The 24,590-nt window shown below is 41.0% G+C and overlaps 1 protein-coding gene across 2 annotated transcripts in view; it reads right to left on the minus strand.

Annotated features, from left to right (window-relative positions):
* LOC132477540 (spermatogenesis- and oogenesis-specific basic helix-loop-helix-containing protein 2-like) overlaps positions 1 to 24,590 on the minus strand; it is a 78,318-nt gene that overhangs the window by 18,559 nt on the left and 35,169 nt on the right. The window contains exons 1-6 of one of the 2 annotated variants that reach the window (XM_060079940.1): positions 19,277 to 19,368; positions 12,637 to 12,864; positions 4,943 to 5,004; positions 4,758 to 4,862; positions 3,099 to 3,198; positions 1,422 to 1,532 (exon numbers count right to left, since the gene is read on the minus strand). In XM_060079940.1, coding sequence (XP_059935923.1) covers positions 1,422 to 1,532; positions 3,099 to 3,198; positions 4,758 to 4,862; positions 4,943 to 5,004; positions 12,637 to 12,864; positions 19,277 to 19,368 — 698 coding nt within the window. Of the gene's footprint in view, positions 1 to 1,421; positions 1,533 to 3,098; positions 3,199 to 4,757; positions 4,863 to 4,942; positions 5,005 to 12,636; positions 12,865 to 19,276; positions 19,369 to 24,590 lie in introns of those variants that run through there. The other variant, XM_060079939.1, reaches the window with a different exon arrangement.

Here is a 24,590-nt window from a genome sequence, read left to right on the forward strand (position 1 = left end):
CATGCCCAGGGAATTGTTTTTGCCAATGTCAGTGACATTTAGGTTTTGCTAAACACAGTCAACTGTCAGCTCGTCCCTTACTTAATCTCTGTGTCATGCGATATTCCTGAACACTCCCTCCTTTAGGAAACTCTCTCCTCCCCTGTTCTCCTCAATACCACTCCCTCCTGGTCTTCTTCTTATCTTCCTAGAGACTCTTTTTCCCCTGATCTCTTCTCGGCTGCCTGGACCTTAAATATTGAGGTTTTCCCCAAGGTCCTCTTCCCCACTTGTCTCTTCCCTACACGCTTTTCAAAGTCATTATATCCATCCTGCATCCACCGCTTCAAATAGATGCTGTATCCTGATAGCTCTCAAATCCCTGTTTCTAGCCTGGATCTTCTCTAGAACCTAAGGGCCAATCCCTTACTGGGAAGCTCCACATAAACTCAGCAAGAGCAAAACTCACCTCCCACTCCCAGCCTGCATTCCACTGTACCTCCCAGGCAGTCGACGGCTCCACCACCAACTTGCAAGTTACACCTGACTTCTCCTTCAGCCACATTCACGCTGATTCTACCTCTTTCATATACTTAGAATTGGCTCACTTCTCACTATCCCATTTCTAACACCACAGTTCAGGATTTCATCATTTCTTATTACAGACTCCCCTGGCCTCCAGATTCAATTCACCCCCTAACATCCTGCTCAAGTGTTCATTCTAAGGTACAGATCTTATCATATCACACCTTTGCTAAAATCCTTTAGTGCAGGATGAACAGGTCAGGATGAAATTCAAATTCCTTAACAGGACACACCCAGCCCTTACCTACTACCTCTCATCTCTTGCCCCTTCCCACTCGCACCCTTATGGCCAACTCTATGAAAATACCTGCAGTTCCACAAACTCACTGTACTTTCTTACACTGCCGGCCTCTGTACCTGCTACTCCTGCCATATGAAACATCCTTCACTGATTTCTAAACCAAACTAAACCAATTTTTGTTTAAAGCTCAATTTAGTTATCGTCTTCTCAAGAAAGCCTTTCTGCCTTCTCATTCTGTCTTAGGTAACTTTCCTAGTGTCCTACTGTGTGTTCTTTTCTATCATGATATTTATTAAAACATAATTTCCTATTTAAGAGCCTATTTAGAAGTCTGTCTAAGCACTAGACTAAGACCTGCCTGAAGGCAACAATTTATTTTTTACCTCAGTTCTCGAATCATATTCTGGCATATTAGACACTCACAGCTACTTGCTGAATGACTAAATGAATGATGAGTAGCGTGTATCACAGGGACCAGTTCCAGATCTTCCCCAGCTGCCAGATTTACTAGTTTCACACCGACTTTTGACAGTATTATAAAAAATTATGAAATTCATGGAAGCAATTTCTTCCTACAAAGGAACGATGCTAAAAAGGGGGCTGTATCAAAATTCACCTTCTCAGTTTTTCCTTGCTTGAGTGAGGAAGATAAATCTTTCTGTTTTTCTCAAAATTTGACAACGGAGCCTTTAACTCAAGCCCAATGTCATTTCTCAGAGATTCGGAGCTAGAAACAAGAGAAAATCATACCATATATTTAAGAGGAAAATTGTCAGGCAATCGTAAACAATAAGCACCAATACACTAATCAAAGGATGCTTCTCTAAGTCCCTAGCTTTATACAAAGGTGCAGTAAATATCAAAGCATTTTACCTTATGTATTTGGCACAGAATAGTTTATTTCAAAAGAATTTATTGTCAAGGTCATCATAAATTCAATGACTGGTCAAGATTCTAAAATATACTGATAAAGAATAACAGATACAAGCAGGACTAAAATATTCTAACCTCACTGAGTATGAGTATTCCAAATTACATGACTGTATCTATAGGTACATTACAGGAAAAGCACGAAGGATTAGAGGGCCAAGATACACTACTGCAGCTTGATCAGCAACCGGCAGGTTCCCTCCATGTAAAAAAATTGTCATTTAATGGACATTTTCTGGCTCTACCATTTTTCTAGAACTTCTCCAGGCATTTTCACTGATTTGATTAAAAAAAAAAATTTTCCCTAAAAAACTTACAAACCAATATTATCTCCTTTATCACAAGGGATATAACTTGATTTGAAAATTGACTTTTATTTATAGTAGTAGGATTCTGAGGAAGAGCAAAGATACAAGATGAGTAGGGCTCAAAAAGCAGTTGTAAGTAATACAAGAAAATCACAAGGCCTTCCAAAACCCTTCCCAACCTCATATCCCAGAAAAAAGTTTAATACAGTAAATTTCTTTGAGGTTGAAATGCTAAATAAGATAAAGAAAGCTGTTGCTATCTCTGTACTTAAGTAAGTACATCTTTGGTTTAACCATGCTTATTGGTTGCCAAGTCTCTTCCCTGTTCAAAATAGTTGACGGTCACATTCTACAAATTCTGGAAGTGACTAACTCAAAATTCTCACCATCATCATCCATGTTCTCAACACTTCTGTGCATTCTTTATAGCCCTATGCTCTATTTAAAATCTCCTTGGAAATCAGCTTCAAGTGAAACAAAGAAATTCACTAAAATAGAATTTTTATAAGCATACAGCGTTAGAATTGAAAGGGTTTGAATGACCCCCAGTTCAATGCAGGTTTAAATGCTAGTTCTAATAACTCAAAGAGACAGAGACAGAGAGACCATCTTTAAGGGTTATTTTCAGTAATTGGTGGGGTAGGTTCATGAGTTCAAAAAAGACATTAGGGAGAAGCTTATTGGCAGATGGATAACAGCTAAGGATTCCATTGTTTTAAAAGTTTGAACATCACTGCTTTTATTTAACCCAGTCTCTACTTTAACATGCCCAGTGATGGGTAACTTACTACCTTACAATGCAACCTGCTCCCCTGTGGTTATGAAGTGCTTCCTTATATTTAGTTGGATACTTCTCTAACGTGTCCCCACAGTGCCAGCTCAGGATTCTGAAATATAGTACAGGTTGCATCCCTCTTCCACAAAATAGCTACTTTCTTTTGCATCACCCCCAGCACTTAAGCTGCTGTGGCACAATCAGTAAGTCCTCCAGAAATGTTTTTTAATGAAATGTACACAGTAAAAATTGCTACTACGAAAAAGTGAAAAAAACTAACCAAGCAAATAGATCAGTAGAAAAACATCTCAGGTGTTCACTGCAGGACTTCTGCAGGGGCAATTCAGGTTCTTCAGGCTTCACAGAAATTTCATTCTTAACTGCAAGTTTTAAAAGAGGAGCCATTTCAATTATAAAATCACTGGTGGGGATGATGTTTATCACACATATAAACCCTAATCAAAAATAGCTGTCATGTTTCACTCAATACATTTTACAAAGCAGTATTTTTAAAATAAAGAGCAATTTTTATAGATTTCAATCTGTGAAGCATGAAACTACCCAGGTGAGAAAGCAAAATTGAAACACTACATACAAGTTACTCCACGGCATCCTCTTTCAACCAGATTCTACTAACTTTGTGCTAGGTGTGCTTAAAAATGCATTCAACTGAGTTTACTTATTATTTACAGGTAAATGTCAGAGACAGAAAATGCGTATGAGTCTTCAGTAAGTAGCTGCATTGTCAAAGCATCTGATGGTTGTGTTGTTTTTTGGTTTGGGGATTTTTCGGGGTTTTTTTGCTTTTTGTTGTTGTTGTTGTTTTTGTTTGTTTGTTTTGCAGCTGCTCATCCTAAAAGCAGAGCTGAGATGACTGGATGAGACATGGTTAGGCCCAATAAGAAGGGTGCTAGACAGGTGGTGATGAGCGGCTGCTCTATTTCCACTGAGAAACAAAATGAGAAGAGGCTGAAAAAGGACTCTGGTCCCAGACAGTTACACATTTCATTTCCAGGAAGAACTCTGACACCTGCAGGGGATGGGAGCCACTGGAATGTTACAAAACAGACTCACTCATCTTGCTTAGACACTGAAGAAGAACATTCAAAAAAAAGGAGGGGTGTACTGATCTTGTATCATCTGGAGTATGAGCTTATCCATGATAATCCTGAAAGCGTCTTTCAGGTCCATTTTAAGAAAAATACGTTCATTTTAAAAGATTTCCTACTAGTAACCCGGGTCTAGAAAAATCATAAATAGTCACTGACAAACAATGATTCCAGTAGAATTTAATTTCAGAAATTGGAGTCTGTCCTTTTACAAACCAAACTGAAGCAATTTAATTATCTTAAGTGTTTAGATGCTGGCAATACACATACTACAATACAGGTGAAGAGTTTAGAAATGCGAGGTCTCATTGAAGCACTGACTAATTATCTGTGTCTAAAAATCTAAAATAGAAAGGATAACCACTCTGTTAACTTAAAGAAGTGAAATAATTTATACGCAAGTGTTTTGCAAAGCACGAAGACTCAAGGTTAATGGCTCTGGCTCTTAGACAATCACACAGCACAAAGCATGAATAATTCCATTCAAATGACTAAGAAGCTAGGCTACCAAAAAAAAAAACCCCAAAAACCAAAAAAAACCTGTGCTTAACCACAACACTGCATTTGTCCCTTGTGCACATTTTAAACCTTTGAGAACAAGCTTTTTCTTCACAGGTATAGAACGTATGTTTCCCTTTATTTTATTCACACTTGTTTTCTTCAGACTATGTTTAACAAGGATTACGTGTTCCTTATAGTATACAGCATACAGTTAATCCTTAACAAATAAAAGGCATAAGTGGAAAACCAACTTAAAAATGTATAAATACAATTTTTGTAGAATCTTGGTTAGAATTTTTCTAACCCTTGGAAACCTGCTTTTCACTCACCAGTATTTGAGAAACATGTTTTCCAGTATTTTATCACAACACTCATTTTTTCCACTGTCAGTGGTTCAGTTAAAGTAATATCAGCTCCGTGACCTGAAATACAACCTAAGAATCTTTGTATTAAATATTGACCTCATGATTTCTATTTGGGGAAAAAGCAGATACTATATCCAACATGCACATACCTTTCAAGTTCTCAGGGATTATGAAAACAAAGAGCAAATGTGTATTTTTTTTCTTGCCAGATCTGAAAGGGAAAAAAAAAGTTTAAAATGAAGCAAAATCATCGTTCAAAAAATTGGGATTCAAACATTTAGCTCATTAGGAACGAACTACACTAGAGTGACTTTCTTTATTTCATTAGAATTTAAAATGGTGGCATTAATATGGAAGTTTAGTGACAGTACCATCTCAAATCAGTGAGGGAAAAGACGGACTTTTTTTTTTTTTTTTTTTTACAGTTCATAAAAGAAGAGATTGTGTTTTTATTTCTTGCAGTTGCACGAAGAGGCTTCTGATGTGTGTGGCTGGGGTGGACAGTACAATTACAGATGATTTGAAAAATACGAGGGAGGGGAACATTCTCCAGAAACTGACGCTTGCCCTGTTTGAAGCTTTATTTATAATAGATGCTTTAGCTTCTCTATTTCCTTTTAATGGGCAAGAAAATCCAAAATTTGAGTCTTCAGTCAAACATACCCCTGGCTTCTCTGAGCAGGAGTGCAGTCTGTTAATAAGAACAGTCTTTTTATGGTTCATTTCTATGGCAACCACAAATGCCTGGCTCTCCACAACTGGGGAAGGGGTAAGTGAGAGAGTAAGTGACTTTTTAAAAATAAACTTTAATTTTAGAATAATTTTGTATCTACAGGAAAAATATGAACATAGTAGAGTTCCCATATATCCCAAACACAATTTCCCGTACTGCTAACATCTTACATTAGTTTGGAATACTTCCAAATATTCCAAATTAATGAGCCAATATTGATACATTATTATTAATTTAAGTTCATTCTTTATTCTGATTTCCTTAGTTTTTCTTAATGTACTTTATTTTTCTATGCCAGGATCCAATCCAGGATCCTACATTACATTCAGTCATTATATCTCCCTTAGGCTACTCTACATTGTGACACTTTTGCTGACTTTGTTTCTGATGATCTTGACAGTTTTGAGAATACTGCTCAGGTATTACGTAGAATGTAAGACGGACCACTTTTGTTCTTGCTTTAAATGAGCCAAAATCTTATCCAGATTCTTGATCTAACCACCAGTTTCAAGAAATTTAAGGAAAAGATAAATATTTTTTTTAAATGCTATGGGGATGAAATCAGAATGTGGGAAATTTTATAAAACAAATGACCCGGGCTTCCCTGGTGGCACAGTGGTTAAGAATCCACCCGCCAATGAAGGGGACACGGGTTCCAGCCCTGGTCTGGGAAGATCCCACATGCCGCGGAGCAACCAAGCCCGTGCGTCACAACTACTGAGCCTGCGCTCTAGAGCCCGCGAGCCACAACTACTGAGCCCATGTACCACAACTACTTAAGCCCTCACGCCTAGAGCCCGTGCTCTGCATCATGAGAAGCCTCTGCAATGAGAAGCCCGCGCACTGCAACGAAGAGTAGCCCCCGCCGGCCGCAACTAGAGAAGGCCCGTGCGCAGCAATGAAGACCCAATGCAGCCATAAATAAATAAATAAATAAATAAATAAATTTATTTTAAAATATATATATATATAACTCAGAATATTTCCTAAGTTAATTATGTCAAACAAGTATCAATAGGATATTGCTAAAATGGGACAATCACCCAACTGAGCTCTATTCAGGCTTGTGTTCTATGAATTCTGAAAGAGAATTTGGGCTAGAAGAGAAGAGAGGAAAGAACACGGTCTCTATGAGGAAATGAGAAGCTCAGGCAGAAACACTGCCGTCAAAACAGGCACGAGCAGGAGGCAGGATGGGATCCCACAGGCAGACTGAAGTGGCAGTAAGGAAGGCCCCTTAGCACACGGTGGGGTGTGGACCGTGCAAGTGCGGAGGAGAGAATGCCGCCTGTGTGCCACAGTGTCCACAGTGTGAACCTTTCCCATCTATTCTGTAAGGGATGAAAAAGCGTGGGGTATAACAGGGGTATGAATAATGGGATGAGGTGGGAGGGACAAACAGACTGAACAGATAGAAACATATTGGGTAGTTCAGTCCAGCTTTTGAAATAAAAAATACTTTGTGGATTCACAAAAACAACAAGTTATCGTAAGTTAAAATATTCTAGAATTAGAGAACTTTTTAAAAAACAGATTCTTTGCTTTTGGAAATAATCCTGTGTCTATTTTTTTTTAATTGATCTTACTGACAGGAAAATAGGTTAGATTTGGATATATGGATTTTTATACCCCGATGACTTTCAAATTTCAAGCTTCACATCAGACAGAGTTGGAATTCCTGGACTTTTGTCATTAGCACAGAATCGATTACCAACCCAAACACTTCCTCTGTCAGTGAAGCCCTAATTGTGCAGGAACCCCAGCAATCAATAGAGTTCCCAGAATCCAACACTCTGGTCCAGAGCTCAGCTTCTCATTCACCTTCTGTACAAATTAATAAGCTGACAGAGTTTCCAGTTTCCAGGATCACCAAAAAAGGTCCTCTTTCCAATGAATGAATGTTCCTTAAAACTAAGCAACACCAAAACACAACAAAAATCTCCTTTCTCCACCCCAACTAATACCACTTCTTTCATATACCAAAACTAAATTGCAGGTTCTGAGGCCTTAGAAGCACCTTCTCAATCGAGGTCTCCAGAGTTTTAAAAATCTGCAGTTTGCTGGGGGGCAATTTATTTATCCTCCTGTTTCACGGCATACACTGTTTAAATGACATGATGGTGGACATATATACACTACCAAACGTAAGGTAGATAGCTAGTGGGAAGCAGCGGCATAGCACAGGGAGATCAGCTCGGTGCTTTGTGACCATCTGGGGGTGTGGGATAGGGAGGGTGGGAGGGAGGGAGACGCAAGAGGGAAGAGATATGGGGATATGTATATGTATAACTGATTCACTTTGTTGCAAAGCAGAAACTAACACACCATTGTAAAGCAATTATACTCCAATAAAGATGTTTAAAAATAAATAAATAAATGACATGACATGACATGATGGATCCTGAGACTACACTCCACATACAAGATTGGATATTGATGTTCTAGTGTCCACTCCTAGCCTATGCCCAGTACTCTCTGGAACTGGAGGCTGCCATAAGCTCAAACTGCAGCAGTGGCCATTCCCAGCCTTGTCCCCATCCCTAAGTCTGGTAGCTGGAAAAAAAAATCATATAAAAGTGTTTTAAACTGAATTGTACACTCTGATGATCAAAGAACCTCAGGAAAGATCTGGCTGGCCGCTGAGATCTGTCATCTAATAGGAGGACAAAAATATTCTTATAAGTCCCTATGAAGCCAGGGGAAATCTCTAAAGGCACTTCCTTTATAGCCACAGGGACGTCAAAGGACAAAAGCCAGTGTCATTTTTGGGTTGCATCCTTCTTGAGTACGGTTATCCATTGTGCAACCTGTGGGCCCAAAGCAGCCAGATTAACTTGGTGTGGTCTATTTGGGACTTGTAACAAATAATATCCTTTATTAATTACTTAATGAATTAAAACAACCATTTTCTGTGAGAAAATTAAGAGTTTTACTGTAAATATGAAAACACCAAGTTCACTTGCTACTAACAGGGCACCCGTGATAAAATGCAGTGAAGTTCTGAGTTGATTCTGGTCAATAGTGAAGGTTGGTGTCCCCCATCCCCACTATGCTTTTTGTCAGGAGAGTTTCTGCTGTGACCCTTCTAAGTCAGGTTCACCACATGACATGATGCTAGAAACAATAAACATCTAGAATATTCCTCAGTTCCTATTTATAGAATCATGTTTTTAGTAAAACTACTTAGATGTTTTGTTGTTATAGTGTTTGTGTCAAGTATTCAGGTCATGCAAACTGGCTGATCAGATTTACTGAGTAGCACTGTCAAGTCAAGGATGTTCTGGATTTGGGGACATAGCAGGACAACTTGTTAGACCCTTGTGGCTCACAAGATTGGGTTTTCTTGGTGACGTAATAAGTTAACTGATCAGACAACCGAATCTACATGGGAAAAAATAAAATCAGATTCAAACTTGATTTGCCGACTGAGCAGATGGAACCACGTTCTGCGTTCCTTTCCTATCACTGCACTGCTCTGAGCTCACGAGAATCACAGGGTTTGAGGAACTGCAGAGACAGTTCATGGACCAGAAAATCGCAATGGCAAACAGGATCCATACACTGTGGATGAGTTTGAAACATACTCTAATGTTCTGTACTGGCCTTTGTAAGGTAGTGCCAGGATGCATCTGAATGACCAAGTATCTACACTTTGAATGTGGTTCAGTTTTGAGAACTGACCCGAAAGAAGGGTCAAATACTCCTGAAATTCTGGAACCAAGCACATGAATCCTGAGACCATCTTAAAATATTTTACCACTGGGTGGTGTCTGAGTTCATCTGGCTCAATAAAAATGTGTTCATGAAATGAAATCAAATTAGGGAGTACTACCAGGAAGGTCAACCTATAAGTGAGATGTGCCGTAATTCTTGAGGATGTCAGGCTATAAAGTACCATTATTTTTACAAATGATTAAAACTGATTAATGATTAGCTCCAGGCTAAAACCACAGCTCTTCTATAAGAATAAATCTTAAAATCTTTTTAAGGAGCCTGCTTGCATTTTATCCTAAAAGAAGCTTAGTATGATAGCTGACACACTATACTTCATTCTTAGTTTCAGTAAAAATCCGTATGTCTTACAGATATACATATAGATTTGTGATCATGTGCTCTGATACTGAAAATCAACGTGGACCACTTTTATTCTATAGTGAGTTCTTCACTCACTGGCAGGGCATAAAAAGGGCCCAGAGAGGATTAAGGTAAATGCTTGTATATTTTCCTGAACCTATCCAGATTCTGAGATATAACAAAACAACAACAAAGCTCTAAGGGGAAAAAAAATCTAAAATACAGCATTAAAAAGCTAAGCCAAAACTCTTCATATTGGCTTAGTCATTAAATATTAGCCAAAACTCAAAAGATAGAGTGCTGTAGGAAAGATAAAGGTTTAAATGCCTTATAAATAGGGCAAGATGTTCATGAGACTCATTATCCTAAGAAAAACTATAGCCTCAAAATATAAATATGCTCCATAGGGGTTTAAATAATTCATAAGTCATCAACTCATAACAATTCTGAGGGCAAGAAAGGGAATTTCAGAGACATTTCTAGGCTCCAAGTCCAGTATCAGGAAAGGCAAAGCTTCCACAAAGAAAGCTCTGTCCCTTTTTCAGAGAGGAACGCAAAAGCTAGAACTCATGGTCTGCCCTAGAACAGCACGGTCACCCACCCACACCTAGAGCAAAGCACTGAATACCTGCTATTAGTCAAGACGTATACCGGATATTGGGACTAGCATAATGAGACCAAAAAAGAAAACCAGGTGTATTCCACAAATTATTCTCTTTTTCTTTTCAAAGAAATGCTTTTACAGCAAAACAACAGAATTACCATATGCCTGTCTGTACATTTATTTCCTTCATCTACCTTCTTCTCTCTGCTAACGCATCTTAAGCTATGTTATTCAGACAAAGAAAGCAGCCGTGGGGAGAATCCACAGAGGGGAGTATCAGACAGAGGTTCTCTCCTCTACCCTCCCAGCTGCTAACAACTGTGACTAGACATTAAGCTTGTTCTTAAACAGAACTTTAATCTTATCCTGTTCAAAATGTAGTCTCGATCGATCATGAGCAAACACAAAGCCTTTACCACATCTGGGGAGGCACAGCTGGACTCCTGCGGCTGGAATGGAGAGAGGTCAGCCACAGCAGCTTGTCCACTGCTCCTCCAAAATGATACGCTTAGGTTAAAGTAAGTGTGGCATTTATGGCATGTCCGAACTGTAAAAGGGGCTTCAATACAGAAGCCAAATAATTACAGACTTTTAGAAAGAACATGAAGGGAAGAGTGAAGAGTTCCTGTCTGAGTTTTGTGAAAACAAGCCATGTGGTCTCAGGCAAGTCACTTCAGCCTCAGGTTTCTAATCTGCCAAGTAGGAATGATGAAGCCCTGCCTTACCTCCCTCATAAAGGTGTTGTAAATTTTTAAAAAATATTAATACTATACAAATGAGATATTACTATAGGCCTCCAATCAGAGGTACCCTATCAATAGATTTTTTTAAAAGGTGTATTAATAAAATAGGCGTATCTTCAGAAGGAAGATCGTTCACAACAACATGTTTGGAAGTGAAATCCTCTTTGAGGTAATTTGCCTGGTTTGTCTAGAGCTCATATTCCCAGTAGAAGGCCAAAGAAATGCAGAAGACCAACCGTTCTAAGAAACCCCAGGAGCAGTGTCTTTCTGTCTGTCTTTAACAAGTAACCCAGTGTCTCTGGCTTCTTCCCAGTCCCACCTGTCTTTTCCCCTAACATAATATGCTTGGTCCTTTTTATTCTGGAATCACAATATTTCTCTGAACTTTCTCCTTTGGTCTAGAAAGTCCTCTCCTCTAATTATGAGAAGTCCTTATATATTCCAATAGTATCTACAATTACACTTCATCAAGTCTCACAGAAGGGAAACACATTCAATCTCAGCTAACCCTGTTTAAAAACATCCTAAATGGCTCAAAATCCTATGTAAACAGGCACGGAAGACCCAAAATCTTTCACCTCTAGACTCCAGATCTCCAGAGTTGAGTGGGTCAAACAGCAGCATAACTTCTATGGAACTACCAGGTGAAACAAGAATAATGCATGTGGGCTTCCCTGGTGGTGCAGTGGTTAAGAATCCGCCTGCCAATGCAGGGGACATGGGTTCGAGCCCTAGTCTGGGAAGATCCCACATGCCACGGAGCAACTAAGCCCGTGTGCCACAACTACTGAGTCTGCGCACTACAGCCCGTGAGCCACAACTGCTGAGCCCGTGAGCCACAACCACTGAAGCCTATGCGCCTAGAGCCCGTGCTCTGCAACAAGAGAAGCCCCTGTTCACTGCAATTACAGAAAGCCTGTGCGTGGCAATGAAGACCCAATGCAGCCAAAAATAAATAAATTAATTTAATTAAATTTTTAAAAAAAGAAAAGAAAAGGATAATGGACGTGGTATTGACCTGGACTCAGCGGATCCAGAGAGCTTCGTGGCTCTTTCACATGAGGACATCCCTTGAAAGAGACACCTTCAGCCCAGAGCTATCAGGACCCAGAGATACAAGTGCTCACCTGCTCTAGTGTCTACTATAAGAATTAATGAACTCTGCAACAATATGCCATGTTAATGACATAGTTATTAAAAAGGAGTACCTACTGAATTAAGGGAGGCATTATACCCCAAATAAATGTCTATGACCAATTAATTCTTATATCCTCACCCACACCTATTACTTTTAAGTTAAAATGTTAATTCTTATAATAGTAGGTCAAACTGGCAGTTAAGAACAAAAACATTTATAGAGATTCTGCCCTTGAAAATATCCCTCATCTTACAAATTAAAGTAGAATTGTATCACCTTTTCAGAATTTTTATAGAAGCAGGTTTTAATAAAAACTACTCTAGGGACTTCCCTGGCGGTCCAGTGGTTAAGACTTCGCCCTCCAATGAAGAGGGTGCAGGTGCAGGCCCTGGTTGGGGAGCTCGGGTCCCCTATGCCTCACGGCCAAAAAACCAAAACAGAAAACAGAAGCAATATTGTAACAAAGACTTAAAAATGATCCACATCAAAAAAAAATCTTAAAAAGAAAAAAACTATTCTAAAGATAATAGAGTCAAGATTTTGGAGTTTACCTAATTAATCTGACAGCTTCCAGCTCCTCGGCAGTTGGTAAAGAAGTGAACCTCAGAAAAACCATGTTGAACATGCAATAATCCACAAGTGCTGCTGCCTTCTTCACATCACTAATGGTGACGGTGACTTTTGCTAAATTTGAAAAGAATTTCTGTACAATATCATCCAGGTACTGAACAGTGACATCGCCAACTAATAAGAGGTCTATTTTTGCCTGAAAGAGAAGGAAAAAAGCAGAAGCATCACACAATTAATGTCTGGGCATAGAGAACATGCCGTCATGTATGAGAAGATAAAGGCTACAACTAGCCAATGCCTGACTACTCAGCTATACTGAATGGTCAACTATAAGCATACCTCAAGGGCAGGAACTATTCATTTCATGTCTTTAGAACCTAGGGTAGTGAATGGATCTGAAAGTCATGCTATTTTTTAAAGTTTTGCCTACAAATACTATTCTACTGTGGTTTTCCTACAAGTTTCTTTTTCATCCTATTAACGATAGATAGGATTCTTTCTATAGGCCCAGTTTCCCAATCACCCATCCTGCTGGAAAACCTGTTTACTAATGAGAGAACCAAGCTGGTGACTCTCCCACATGATTTATTTTGATGAAACACATTCCGGAGAACAGAGAAAGATTTAAATTCCCTGAACTTAAGAAATACTCAAATCAAGTCCTTTCTTTGAATGGAATATACATGCTATTCAAATCCGAACATTAGGAACCGAAGAGGCTCTTTATTTCCATTTTGGGGATATTTTCAAGCACGTTCGATTAGAAAAAATATAATTTCTATCTTCATCTTTTATTTTTCCATGTTTTATTCTGTACAGATATTAAACACAATCCACTTAAAATGACAAAGAACAGCATTACTGAATATGCCAAACTTCTCTTAGTAGTTTCAAATGTCATATATATGTATATATGTATGTATGTATATAAGTTTTGGGGAGCTTCATTCTGATCCATTGATTTATTTGTCTATTCGTGGTTAACAGCACACAGTCTAATTGCTAGCTCTTTATGTTTTATATTTGCTAGAGCATATGGTTCCCTCCTTGTTATTTTTCAGTTTGGTTCTTAGATATTTTCCCACAATGTCTCTTCCCACAGAATTTTATCAACAGCTTGTCAGGTTCCATAAGGAACCCTGTTAAAATTTTGATTACAGTTGCATTTATTTTAAAAATTAGGGAATATCATTATGTATTACGTCTCCCTATTTAGGAAGTATGACTCAGAGAAATCAGATCTTATCTCCTTCAGTTGTTTTTTTTGTGTGTGTGGTACGCGGGCCTCTCACTGCTGTGGCCTCTCCCGTTGCGGAGCACAGGCTCCGGACGACCAGGCCCAGCGGCCATGGCTCATGGGCCCAGCCGCTCAGCGGCATGTGGGATCCTCCCGGACTGGGGCACGAACCCGCGCCCCCTGCATCAGCAGGCGGACCCTCAACCACTGCGCCACCAGGGAAGCCTTCTCCTTCAGTTTTATAGTTACTTGCACATAGATTTTGCAAGTGTCTTCACACATTGATTCGTAGATTTTTCAAGATTTCAGAGTCATTGTGAAGGGGATATAGTTTCTCACTACATTTTCTGATTGATTATAGCTGACATAGAGAAAATGTACTGATTTCTGTATAAGGAATTTGCTGAAAGTACTTTTTGGTACTCTCCATTTAGTTCCAGTACTTTTTAGTTGATTCTTCTGAGTTTCCTAGATAGGTAATCATATGGTTTTCAAAAATGACATTTTTGTCCCTGTCTCCAGAATTTATTTATGCCTTTTACTTATTAACCTTAAAGCACTGGCTAGGACATTCAAATCAATGGTAAACAGCAGGAGTGAAGTGGGCATTCTTGCCTTGTTCCTGACTTTAGTGGGAATATTTCAAATGTTTTTACTACTACATGATAATGAAGTTCAATACCCTTTATCAAGTTAAAGAAGTTTCTTTCTATTTGGAGGCTAAGAATTTTAAATCAGAAATGGGTGTTAAAATTTACCAAATGCTTTTTCTGTATCAACATGATCACGTTTTTTTTTCTCCTTTCATCCGTTAGGTAGTGAATTACATTAATAGATTTCCTAATGTCAAGCCATCATTGCATTACGGGGATAAACCCATACTTATTGCAAATAGATTCAGTTCATTCATATTATTTTAGATTTTTGCATCTATGTTCATAAGTAAAACTGGATAAAATTTTGTTTTATTGTACTGACTTATCTGGTTTAGGCGTCAAGGTCATGCCAGCCTTGAAGCAATAGAAAGCTTCAAAATTATTCTACAGTCTTGAATATTTTATAAAACATATAAGTTATTGGCTTCTTGAAGTTTAGGTAAAACTTGTCTGTGAAATCTGAGCCTGAAGTCATTTATAAAGGTAGGTTTTAGACTACCTTCTACAGTTCCTTAATGCTTACTAGTAAAATAAGTGTTCTGCCTTTCTTAAGTGAATTTTATTCACATATATTTTTAAAAATCCATTTCATTTCTTTTCAAATGTATTAATTTTTAAATTTATACAACATTTATTACTTGCGTTGAGTTCATCTTGCTTGCTTTCCAACTAGAAATTATATTTCTTTATATTATTTATTTATTTTTGGCTGCATTGGGTCTTTGTTGCCCCGTGCGGGGGGCCTTCTCTAGTTGCAGTGAGCGGGGTCTACTCTTTGTTGCCGTGCACGGGCTTCTCATTGCGGCGGCTTCTCTTGTTGCGGAGCACGGGCTCTAGGCACGTGGGCTTCAGTAGTGTGGCCTGCAGGCTCTAGAGCGCAAGCTCAGTAGTTGTGGCACATGGGCTTAGTTGCTCCGTGGCATGTGGGATCTTCCCGGACCAGGGCTCGAACCTGTGTCCCCTGCATTGGCAGACAGATTCTTAACCACTGCACCACCAGGGAAGCTCCAACTAGAGATTAATATATAATTAAATTTTTTTCTATCTTCTTTTTCTGGTAATGCTTTATTAGAGACTAGAACTATGTGGTTCAATATGTGGTTATTTTATGTTAATTACAATTAAAGTGTGAAATCAGTTCAGTTACACTAGCCACATTTCAAGTGCTCAGTATCCACATATGGCAAGTGACTACCATTTCAGCATAATTATAGAATAGTTTCATCATTGCAGAAAGTTCTATTGAATGACGCCATCATTCAAGTGGCACTTTGTTGTACCCTACAAATTCTGATATATTGTGGTCATGTTCATTCATTGCTAGTTTATATAATTTCAGTTTATATTCCCATTTTAACCTAAGAGTTATATTAAACTCCTATATAAAGATGTTAATTTTCAAGTGGATAGTGTTTTGGTTTTTAAAAATTTATTTGGCTACTGACTCATTTCTTATTTCAGTGCATTGTCAAAAGTGGATGCACACTATATGACTTCTACTTTTTAGAATTGGTTGATATTTTCTCTGTGACTTAATACACAATTTTTAATGTTCCATGGATACTTGAAAACAATGTGTATTTTCTGTTAGGCATGCAGCCTCTACATAGCTTTCAGACTGAACTTGCTCGTTGTTTTCTTATTTTAGTTTTACTTGGTCTTTCAGTTTATGAGGTAGATGTATAAAACCTGCCCTTGCTAATTACAGTTTGTCAATTTATCAATTTCTCTAACTATAGACTCTATAAATAAACTATGCATTAGGTACATAAAGGTTCATAACAATTTTACATATTCATATAAATATATAATAATACTTTATACTATATAATGATCTACAATGTTTATGTAGTATGTATTAACATATAAATATCATGTAATTATAGAGAAAAAACTATATATAAAATATATCTTTGTCCTTTTTAATGCTTTTCACCTGAAATTTTATTTTTTTGTGATATACAGCACTTAGTTTTTTATACCTTTATTTTGAGGTTTTCTGTATCATTTTGATTTTGTATGAATTTTTTAAATAAAATATATTTGACTTTTTTAGGTTTTTTCCAATCTGAGATTTCAGTTTTTAAGTAATTAATAAGTTTTAAATAAGTAATTACTTACATTAATGACACTAGCTAATGAACATTAACTAAGGTAATCAATGTAATGTAATTAATTGTGAAACATTCATAACTTAACATGAAATGGTCTTATTTCCTTCATTTGTTATTTCAAGTTTCCCACTTACTGTAATTTTTTTTTCCCACGCTTCCTGTTAGGCTGATCAAATTGTCCTTTTTCCCTCCTGCTGCTCCTACAATACTTTGGGAGTTAAACTCCTTATTTATGTTCTTTAAGTGGCATTAGGGCTCACAATTCAGTGCTAGCTTTATAGTCAAAATACTCCTACAAGTCAAAATCTGTTTGTCTCTGACCTTTGAAGATACTGGGACATTTTCTTCTCACAACCAGAGTTGGTGATGAAAAGAAAAAGCTGCCTTGTTTTTCTTTCAGTGCTTTTCTCTTATGCTGTGGATTCTGATCATTTCCTAGGATGTGTCTGGGGACGGACCTTACTCACCCTCAGCCCACTTGGCATTCAGTGGATCTTTGGCTCTGGAAATTTCCTTCTATTATTTCTTTGATTATTTCCTCCTCTGTTGCCTTTGTCTATCCTTGGAAACCTTCTATTAGATGCTGGACATCCTAAATTGATCCTTCAAGTCTCAACTTCTGCAAGACTTTCTTAAGTTTATTGTTCATATCACCAGCTCAGGCTTTAGTCCTTCTAAAGACTTTTACAATTTCAGTTAATTTAACATGAATTGCTCATTTCTAAGACTTTTTTCTCTCTTTTGATAATTTATCATAACCTGCTATTTTTAGGACATGATATCCCCTGTGAACATACAAATTAGAAATTTTAAGTTTTTTCTATCCCCTTTATAATCTGCCTCTGGAATAGTTGTCTGGTGATCCTTGGTTATCCAAACGTAAATATGACTCAAGGGCTCAGCTGACATGTATGAGCAGTTTCCCCTGCAGCTGGGGTGGTGTGCTTCCCCAGTCACTGTTTCTTCTAAACTGTGGGTTTGGTGTGAATGGTAGGGATGATGGAAGAAAGGCTGGAGAGCAAAGTGGCTGGGACCAGCTATTTGTCAAAATATAGGCAGGCTTTACTCTGAAAACCAACAACTTTGGCTTATTTCTCTCCTGGGCAGAGCTGCCTTTCCTTTCACCCTTGTCAGTTGTAGAGGTCTGGAAACGACCAATACCAGGAGCCCGTGTCCCACGTAGAGTTCATTTTCTTTAGAAGGAGCAGTGCCTGGGTTTGATTCTCTGGTTAAAAGTCCCGTTGCTCTGGCTGTAGCAGGAGTGAAGGGGTACAGCCCAGGGGTGAAGAAATCCAGGGCCCCAGCCGGCCCAGGGGTTCTGCCCACAGCTAATCCTTTACCAGGGAAGCACCCTCAGGCCCATTTCATCTTTGCTTCTGCTAACATTCTGCCTGCACTATCACTAGAATTGTTTTACTGGGGCATTTCTTCTCTATGTCTTTTATGCTGTGTTTTGTTTTTCTTTTTCCACTTTTGTTTTGGTAGCAATTTGATCCCATCTGCTTTCTAAATTTCAAGCTTTCCTGTGGATTTTTTTTTTTTTTTTTTTTTTTAGTGTTCAGAGAGAGCTATTTTGCTCAAACCAAGATCCCATTAAGGACTATGAGTTGCACATGGTTGCTATGTCTCCTGGGACTTTTTTTTTTTTTTTTTTTTTTGCGGTATGCGGGCCTCTCACTGCTGTGGCCTCTCCCGTTGCGGAGCACAGGCTCCGGACGCGCAGGCTCAGCGGCCATGGCTCACGGGCCCAGCCGCTCCGTGGCATGTGGGATCCTCCCAGACTGGGGCACGGACCCATGTCCCCTACATCAGCAGGCGGACTCTCAACCACTGCGCCACCAGGGAAGCCCTCCTGGGACTTTTTTTTTTTTTTTTTTTTTTTTTTTGCGGTACACGGGCCTCTCACTGTTGTGGCCTCTCCCGCTGCGGAGCACAGGCTCCGGACGCACAGGCTCCACAGCCATGGCTCACAGGCCCAGCCGCTCCACGGCATGTGGGATCCTCCCGCACCAGGGCACGAACCCGTGTCCCCTGCATCGGCAGGCGGACTCCCAACCACTGCGTCACCAGGGAAGCCCCCTCCTGGGACTTTTAATTTAGAATGCCCCTCACTTTTTTTTTTCCTTTCAATGATATTTACTTGCTGAAGGTATGGACATACTGTTAAGTATCTCCTGCCAGGGAGACTGGGGTGGCTGGAACGTTGATAGGTGTGCTCAATTCATCATTGCCTGCCAATCCCACTCACCCACCCAACCCTATTTTAAACAGAACAAAAATTCAGACTCCTTAGCGTGGCCTTTCATAGCCTAACATCAACCCATGTCACCAGCCTCATGTCCTTCTACATTCTAAGAAGACAGCATAACACTTTCAAATGACCTTTGAAATTTGGAATTTCTGCATTAGAGAGTATCAGGAACCTTCTAGAGTGTTTCCTTTTCATTTTATAAACATTCCTCATTCCCAGTGGCACTTGGAGGAAGGGGGGACTCTAAGCCGCTGTGACGCTTTTGAGTGAAGAGTGTTTGTGAATCTCTGCTATGGCACAGGATTTCTTCTAGACAATTACACTGCCTTTGAAGCAAATGCCAAGCATTGAAACAGTCATTAATGATCGGGCTTCCCTGGTGGCGCAGTGGTTGAGAGTCCGCCTGCCGATGCAGGGGACATGGGTTCGTGCCCCGGTCCGGGAAGATCCCACATGCCGCGGAGCGGCTGGGCCCGTGAGCCATGGCCGCTGAGCCTGCGCGTCCGGAGCCTGTGCTCCACAACGGGAGAGGCCACAACAGGGAGAGGCCCGCGTACCACAAAAAAAAAAAAAAAAAAAAAAAAACAGTCATTAATGAGTGGTCATAAAAGGAGTGATTATCTTTTTGTTTTTTACTTAACCAGGTTAACTGAAGCAACCTATGCATGTCCGAAAATAACCTCCTTCTACAGATGGGGTGACCATTTAATTTACCTTCCAAACTGAGACACTTGAGAAAGGGGGTGCTATTAATAATTACACTAAAAAAAAAAACCCATATAAACCAGGATATCCCAGGCTATGAATCACTTGTGAACCTTGCTATTAGAAAAGTTTATTTTCTTTTTCCTTTAGAACCTCCTGCCACTTTTATGCATCTGCATAAATACGTTTGATGTCTATGTAGTCTTGCCACAGATATTTATTAAGCCCCTACAACAGGGCAGATGCTGTGCTGGGAATTCAAGGTGGACAGACAAGCTCTCTGCCCTCATGGGGCTTACATTCCAGGAGGCTTTTTTTTTTTTTTCCCGATGATAAGAAAGTCTGGCTTTCAGTCCTTTTCCACAGGGAAAACAGTGGATGTGCCCAGTTCTACCAAAGCTATTACTGATCCTTTTTTAACAGTCTGATGCAGTGGGAAGAAGGCAAAGGCTTTCGAGGTGTGCAGAACGGCGTCTGCCGCCTGTCCAGCCACTAACTAGCGGCTCTGAGTAAGATACTAATGTGATCCTCATCTGGGGGGCAATAATACTTACATCACAAGACTGTTATAAGGAGTAATGTTTGTACAATGCCCTGTAGGTGGTAGTTATTGCCATGTGTTCTCAGGTAATACCAAACCCCAGCACAAAACCCATCAAATCAACCTGATGGGGAAGGGGAGATGGCGAGATAGAAGTAAAAAGAAAATGTATCTGTGTCAGACAGTGAAAACAGCCCTAAAACCAAACTGCTCTCTGCATTACCTGAGCCACAGGGCTCGGGACACAGGGCCAACTGAGAAGCAAAGGTAAGTTTTGAACAACAGGCATCAGTTGCTCACTTGAGCCCTTTCCTGGATAGCACGTAGCGCTTCTGACCACATTCCCCTCAGAGGCCCAGTTCCCAAATTCTCCAGAATCACTCAGCCAGTCTTGTGGAGAGAAGTCTAGAGCGAGCTTTGAAGGGCAGAACCCGGGTACTGGGGAGAAACTGAGGAGAGGGGGAAAGAGATCCGGAAAGGGATGAGAAAGCCAAGTATCACTCACCGGTCCTTCTGTGCCGGAATCAAAGGTTTGGCAGTGCTTGGCAGCAGGACACAGAGGGGCAGGGAATAAAGCAGCTCTGGAAAGAACTGATGTGCTCTCCTGCCCCAGGCTTCGTCCCCGCCCCACAAAACCGTCACACTAGGAATGTTCCTAATCAGACAATTCAGAACACGGCCCTGGTCCACTATCCCCAGGTAATTCAAATTAACTGAATAGCTTCTAATCAACTTCAATTGGAATATTTATATAGTTAAAAATATCTTGTTGATGGTGTAATATGAGCACAGGTGATGAGAAGGATCCACAGATAAGAATAAAAGGAAAATGAATAAAACGTTCTAGTACATTAGGCTCAGGAAAACTGCTTTTAGTACTCTTAAGATTTTCACCTGTGAGCATCGTGATTTGAACCAATGCTAGCCCTCCTTTGGTGGAATTTTTTTTCCTATTTGAATTGCTTACTGCCCTCTTTTAACAAAAGCAATACATATTCATTGTGGAAGGTTGGAAAATTCAAAACAGTCTAAAGAGAAAATAAAAAGCATCGAAGTCCAGCACTCAGGGATAAACACGACTACATCTTGTTGTAGATCTGTTAAGTGTGGGCAGTTTTTACAATGCGACATCATTGCCACCAGTGCTCTTCATCCACTCTGATTTCTGAGATCAGGGGAAGACGCAGGGCACTCCAGTCTCTGCCATTTTTAAAACACTGGATTTCCATTTGCAATCTGTGGCAGGCTAAACCCTTAATTAGTAACAGCAGGTGCTGAAGTGCTTAAAGCAAATCACTCCTACATTTTAGTGAGCTGTTATTTATGTCACTCTTATCACTGGGAGCAGCACTGACAACTAGCAGCAGCTGCAGGGCTGATGCCCTCACGGGGCAATTGTTGGCCTCCAGTTTCCCCAGGAGTCAAGGGATTTAAGCAGCTCTATCTGGAGAAACTGAGTGAGCTCTCCCAAACAAAAGGTTCAGTTGGGGCTTCAGACTCTTAAGGGTGGGAAGCCACAGTTATTTATGTACTACTCGATAATATTTTATTCAGAGTTCCATTTTGTGCAGCTTTGCCTAATCCTGCAGCCCCAAAATACTGTTTTTCCTCTGAGTTTAAATAGGTGCCTCCATTTTTAAATAATTAAGAAAAAACCTCTCAAACTCGGCCCACTCCAAGTTGTAGGGATTCGGTTCAGAACGCTTGTTCTTAAGGAGGAGATTTAAGTATGCAGAACATTCTCAGGGGTAACGAAACTTAAGCAGCGCAAAAGGTTTCCCTCTCACATTTATGAAGACGTGAAATACTCAGAAGAAAGCCAACACCAGGTCACCTTGCTTTCTGGGGTCGGTGGGGTTTTGTTTATGCTTCCTTTCTAGTGGGCTGCTTTCATTTTTATCGAAAACAGTCACCAAAATGATTCTGTGCGTCTGCCGAGGGGATGATAAATAAGGTGCGTCCAAAAGAGGCCAAGGGGCCTTTTGACTTCCAGGGAGGGTGGGCGAATGTGTGAAGAGGGCAGACGCGTCTTCCCGCCAACGGCACGGTCTCTACACACGTCTGCCTGTTTGAGGGTCAGCGCGGAGAGGGCAGTACAAGGACACTCTGGACGCCACGGCAGTGAGCACAACGAAAAAAGGCACTTAGAGCTGTGCATACAAGATAGCTGAAGATCAACTTTTCCATATTCAATATGTTGAATAAACTTTCCTACACTCAAACTGAAAAGTGTGAAATCAACTTTCCTATATTCAGGCTGAAACCAAAGTTGTCACTCCCGTTTTTATCCGGCCACCAGCCCGAATATCTACTCTACGACGTCTTGCTCCCGCGTCGCCCCACCAACGGTCTGGGGCCGGAAGACGGGTTTGGGTTGACGAGAGTCAAGAGCTCGACGGGGTGACTCTGTGACACAGTCCTGTCGCCCTCCCTCCTCGGGCCTCCGCTCCGTCCTCGAGGTGGGCAGGCGCCCGCCGTCGGGCCCCAGGAGCGAGACGGGACGCCCGGGGAAGCGGCCGGGAATGGCTCGCGCCCCGCAGCGGCCCCCGGGCCGTCCCCAGACGTATTGGCCTGCGCCCGGCGTGGCTGTGCCGCCCCACTGGGTCGCCGCGCCGGCCCGCGCGCGGTTTTAAACGCAGCTGCCTCCCCTTCCTCCTCCTCCGCCTCCTACCTGCTCACAGGTTTGGCCGAGCTCCGGGCGGATAATTGAGTCCGCCATGGCCCGTTGCCCACGTGCGGGTCCTGGGGCAGCCTCGCCACGGTAGGAGCTCGCAGCCAGCCGGTCGCGTCCGCCGCCAGCCGCGCGCCAATGGCTTCGTGCCCGAAGCTGCGGGACGCCCGCCCCCGGCCCGCCCTTAAAGTGGCCCTGCCTCCCGCTGCTGCTCCGAGGGTCACGGCCGGACCGGGGCCGGGGGAGTGCTTCCGGGGGTGGGGTACCCGGGGATGGGCGGCCCCAAGGTGCCCTGCAGGTCCTAAGGAGACCCCGTCACTGGAGCGCTGCCCACCCAAAGTTCCATTCCACGTGCCCCCGGGACATCACACAGCTCAGGCCTCAGGAGGAACTGCCACTCCCCGCCTTGGGGCGCGTGGAGGGGCGCAAGGGCTTGTCTAAAAGTCTTCAGAGTGTCTTATGGGAACGCTTTCAAGTTTAAATATTAGGAATTAGCAAACTGGATTTTTTTCTTTTTCCAAGACAAACATATGAGAGGACAGGGAAGGTTGAGGACTGTTAATGGTGCTTTCTTTACAAACTACTAAGAACCTAAAAATTTTAGAAGCATTTCATGTTGTCCTGTGAGTCAACAAATATTGTCCTCATTTTCTCAAGTGAGAAATCTCCAGGTGGCGGCTGCTATGTAATCCGCTTTGTTCGGCCTTGCTAGACATTTTACTGAGATCCATGGAGTGCCAGGACCTGTAGGGGATCCTTCCTCTTGTCTTTACTACTGTTCCCATTGCTAAAAGTCGGTGGGGGTGAGGGGGTGATGGTATCTTACGGTGTTTGTCACTCTGGATTTGCCTAGACTCTTGACCTTACTTGAACATGTAATATGCACAGGCTCTACCTGAACCACCATCTCTGATCTCTGGGTAAGCCTCCTGTTTCCTGAGCAGGTGGCGGGTGTGTTCTGATTTAGATCATGACAGCATGCAAAAATATAGTGGTTGTCTACGATTTTCATGGGGAGAAAAGTGCAGATAAATTTCTGCTGGGATCATTCTGCACTGTTTTTGGAAGTAAATGTACACATTTTAATAGATACGAATTTTGGTTCTTGATTGCTTTCCCACCTCATCAGGAACTGAGAGTGTCTAGCTAAACATCTGTGAAGCAGTTAGTTTGCCCAACAATATCAGCAGAGGTGAAATCATGCCCAGGCACTGGTGTAGGGGTGAACTGAGGCAACTCTGAGCACTTCCCCCAGTCTGGCAATCAGTTTTGCCTTGACCTAAAGGTCTAGATTAGCAAGTCTGATGCTAAAAGTGACAAAGACATTGTGGAAACTGACACAGACTCATGGCTTTTACATTTGAGTGGACGATGCCCCTAAGCTTATGTGAGAGGAAGTAATCATTCCTGTGTTGGAGGAAGCAAAAAGATAATATCAAGTATAATATTCAGTATCAAGAATATAAGATCCAAGCTCCATAAGAACCAGATTCGATATTTGAATAGTTTCCAATCTCTTAAAAGAAAGAAAAAGAAGCTTACTTTGTAAATGAGCAGGCATCTACATCATAAAACAATGACTCTCACTGGGGGCGATTTTTGTCTCCCAAGGGACATTTTTTCATTGTCACAACAGGCATCTAGTGGGTAGAGGCCAAGGATGCTGCTAAACATCGCACAATGCACAGGACAGCCTCCCAGAACAGAGAATTAATTATCTGGCCCCAAATGTCATTAGCACTGAGGTTGAGAGACTCTAC

The sequence above is a fragment of the Mesoplodon densirostris genome, chromosome 17 (assembly GCF_025265405.1).
Source record: "Mesoplodon densirostris isolate mMesDen1 chromosome 17, mMesDen1 primary haplotype, whole genome shotgun sequence".
Lineage (NCBI taxonomy): Eukaryota > Metazoa > Chordata > Mammalia > Artiodactyla > Ziphiidae > Mesoplodon > Mesoplodon densirostris.